This window comes from Hydractinia symbiolongicarpus, chromosome 4 (assembly GCF_029227915.1).
Source record: "Hydractinia symbiolongicarpus strain clone_291-10 chromosome 4, HSymV2.1, whole genome shotgun sequence".
Taxonomy (NCBI): Eukaryota; Metazoa; Cnidaria; class Hydrozoa; order Anthoathecata; family Hydractiniidae; genus Hydractinia; species Hydractinia symbiolongicarpus.
In genome coordinates this window covers 24,441,442-24,443,875 of record NC_079878.1, presented here as the reverse complement: position 1 = coordinate 24,443,875, position 2,434 = coordinate 24,441,442, and the positions used below count along the sequence as shown (strand labels likewise).

The 2,434-nt window shown below is 46.9% G+C and overlaps 1 protein-coding gene across 1 annotated transcript; it reads left to right on the top strand.

Moving 5' to 3' along the window:
* Positions 1–597: 597 nt before the first annotated feature.
* LOC130642361 (uncharacterized) lies at positions 598–1,730 on the top strand. Its single transcript, XM_057449447.1, has 2 exons — positions 598–1,087; positions 1,255–1,730. The coding sequence occupies exons 1-2, from the start codon at positions 598–600 to the stop codon at positions 1,728–1,730; spliced, it is 966 nt and encodes a 321-aa protein (XP_057305430.1).
* Positions 1,731–2,434: the final 704 nt, after the last annotated feature.

Genomic DNA, 2,434 nt, shown 5'->3' with positions numbered 1-2,434 from the left:
TAAGAATCGTGCTCCAGACACAGTCTCCCGCTATCCCACCGGTAGTCAAACTCCAGATAAGATGCACCTACCGGATGACGTTGCTCACATCTCTGATGATCAGTCGATATCGGCATTGATCCCCTTCGTAACACCACCTCTGCATCGCATGATATACGACGAGGCCCATCCTACGGTACGCACTATCGACACCAATGCTGCTGTAGAAGAGGGTATCCGATTCGCTGCTATATCCACTATAAACTCTCTGCAGTCAGTATCATGGGACAGAGTCCGCCTGGCGACTGCCAGCGACACCAATATGAAAAAACTGGTGGAGATAATTGAATCAGGCATGCCACCTTATCGTCAAGATCTCCCTCTGGACCTCCAACCATACCACCAGTTCAGAGAGAACCTATCAACAGTTGATGGTGTTGCAGTATATAAGGACAGGATAATTATACCACCACAGCTTCGCAAAGACATCCTTGCTGCGCTCCATGCCGCTCATCACGGAGTCATGCCATGACAGGTAGAGCAGTGTCTTCGGTCTTCTGGCCCGGTATGATCACAGCCATCATTTAGCAGAGGAGCAATTGCAGCCACTGCAACCGCATGGCACCTTCTCAACCTGACGCACCCCCTTCACCGCTTAATTACCTGGAATACCCGTTTCAGTACATCTGCGCTGACTTTTTCCACTACAAGGGCCACTACTATCTCGTCTGCGTCAATAGGTATTCCAATTGGCCTATCGTGGAAGAATCTTCCGGCGGAGCGCAAAGCCTTATTAACATCCTACGACCCACGTTCGTCACCTATGGTATCCCAGACGAATTGCCTTCGGATGGGGGCCCAGAATTTACTGCTGCATCCACCAAATCCTTCCTGAATAATTGGGGAGTGAGCCATCGTCTGTCTTCCGTGGCATTCCCGCATAGTAATTGCCGTACAGAAGTCGGTGTGAAGACAGTCAAACGCATGATTACAGACAACACTGGGCCCAATGGTGAACTTGATACTGATGCCCTCCAACGAGCAGTACTACAGCATTGCAATACGCCAAACCAGGATACCACGATGTCCACAGCCATGTGTTTGTTTGGTAGACCAATCGAGGATTTTATACCGATCCTTCCCGGCAAATATAAACCGCACCCAACCTGGCAGAGCACCCTGCGGGACAGGGAAGGGGCCCTCCAAAACCGCCACATGAAAGTTGTGGAGAGGTTGTCTGAACATACACGACGACTCCCCCCCCGCTTCTGGTAGGTGATCGCGTCAGGATCCAAAACCAATTCTGTCCTAATCCCCGGAAATGGGACAAGACCGGTTCCGTGGTAGAAGTCAAGCAATATGACCAGTATGTCGTACGTACAGATGGTTCCGGCAGAGTAGCGCTTCATAATCGCAAGTTTCTTTGGAAGTATGTCCCTGTTCGTCAGCCAACACCACCAGTCTCTATTTTGGACACACAGAATGTACCACAGCAAATTCCGGCTACAACTGGTCACACCTGTTTGCAGCCTACATCATCCGATACGCCCATGCCCTCAACGGGTCCCCTACCCTCAGATGATCCGCCGACCGCGCGATCGGTCCACCAGGAGCCGACATCACCAAACATCCCATTGGATTCCGAACCACCAGTGGAGCCGTGCCCGGCCCCTTTGGGCCTTCTGCCGCCTCGTAGATCCACCAGGGCTCGACGACAGCCATGCAAGTTGAAGGACTACAAATTGATATGACATTCCCCGATCTCTAAACTTTCGTCATCTCTGTTGCCACGATGACTGGGGGGAGATAGAGAACTATTATGTACTGTTTACACTATTATGTACTGTTTCCATTATTATGTTTTATACGTTTGGTTCATCCTACTTATCATTGTATATATATATCTTTAGATTCTAACATTGCAAACATATTATATCTAGAAAAAACAAACAAACTATTTTTGAAGGGAGACCTTACCTAATAGCAGAAGCTAAGACGAGGATAAGGCTACCCTTGGACGAGTACAATAGACGGCACAGGACACACAAGACGGCACGAACATATATAATCACCAGATAAATGAACCGTGTGAGAACAAAGGGAAAATTTGTTACAAATTAATAAGAGGCAATAAAATACTTCTTTAGATCACTTTTCAGACCAAAGTAATCTATGGAAACAAATTTTTTAGTCATTGATGTCTGTATCTTATTCCAGGATTTAATGGTGTTAAATCTAATAGAATTTTTACCAAAACAAACGGTATTGACAGTAGGAAGATTGATCAAGCCAGCCTTTTCTGCACGAGTGCTCTGGGCATGATTGAAGTCAACCGCAAAAGTATTCTGGATAGTAGCAGGCATTTTATCATGAAAGAGCTTATGCAAAAACAGAATGTTCTGACACTGGACAATATCATTGAATTTGAGGATTTCCAGGTTGCCATAGATGATAC

Bases quoted from the DNA above. Each gene is read 5' to 3' on its own strand.
- LOC130642361 (XM_057449447.1), top strand. From the start codon at position 598: ATGGCACCTTCTCAACCTGACGCACCCCCTTCACCGCTTAATTACCTG. The intron at 1,088-1,254 runs GTAGACCAATCG...CGCTTCTGGTAG, and splicing joins CACAGCCATGTGTTTGTTTG to GTGATCGCGTCAGGATCCAA.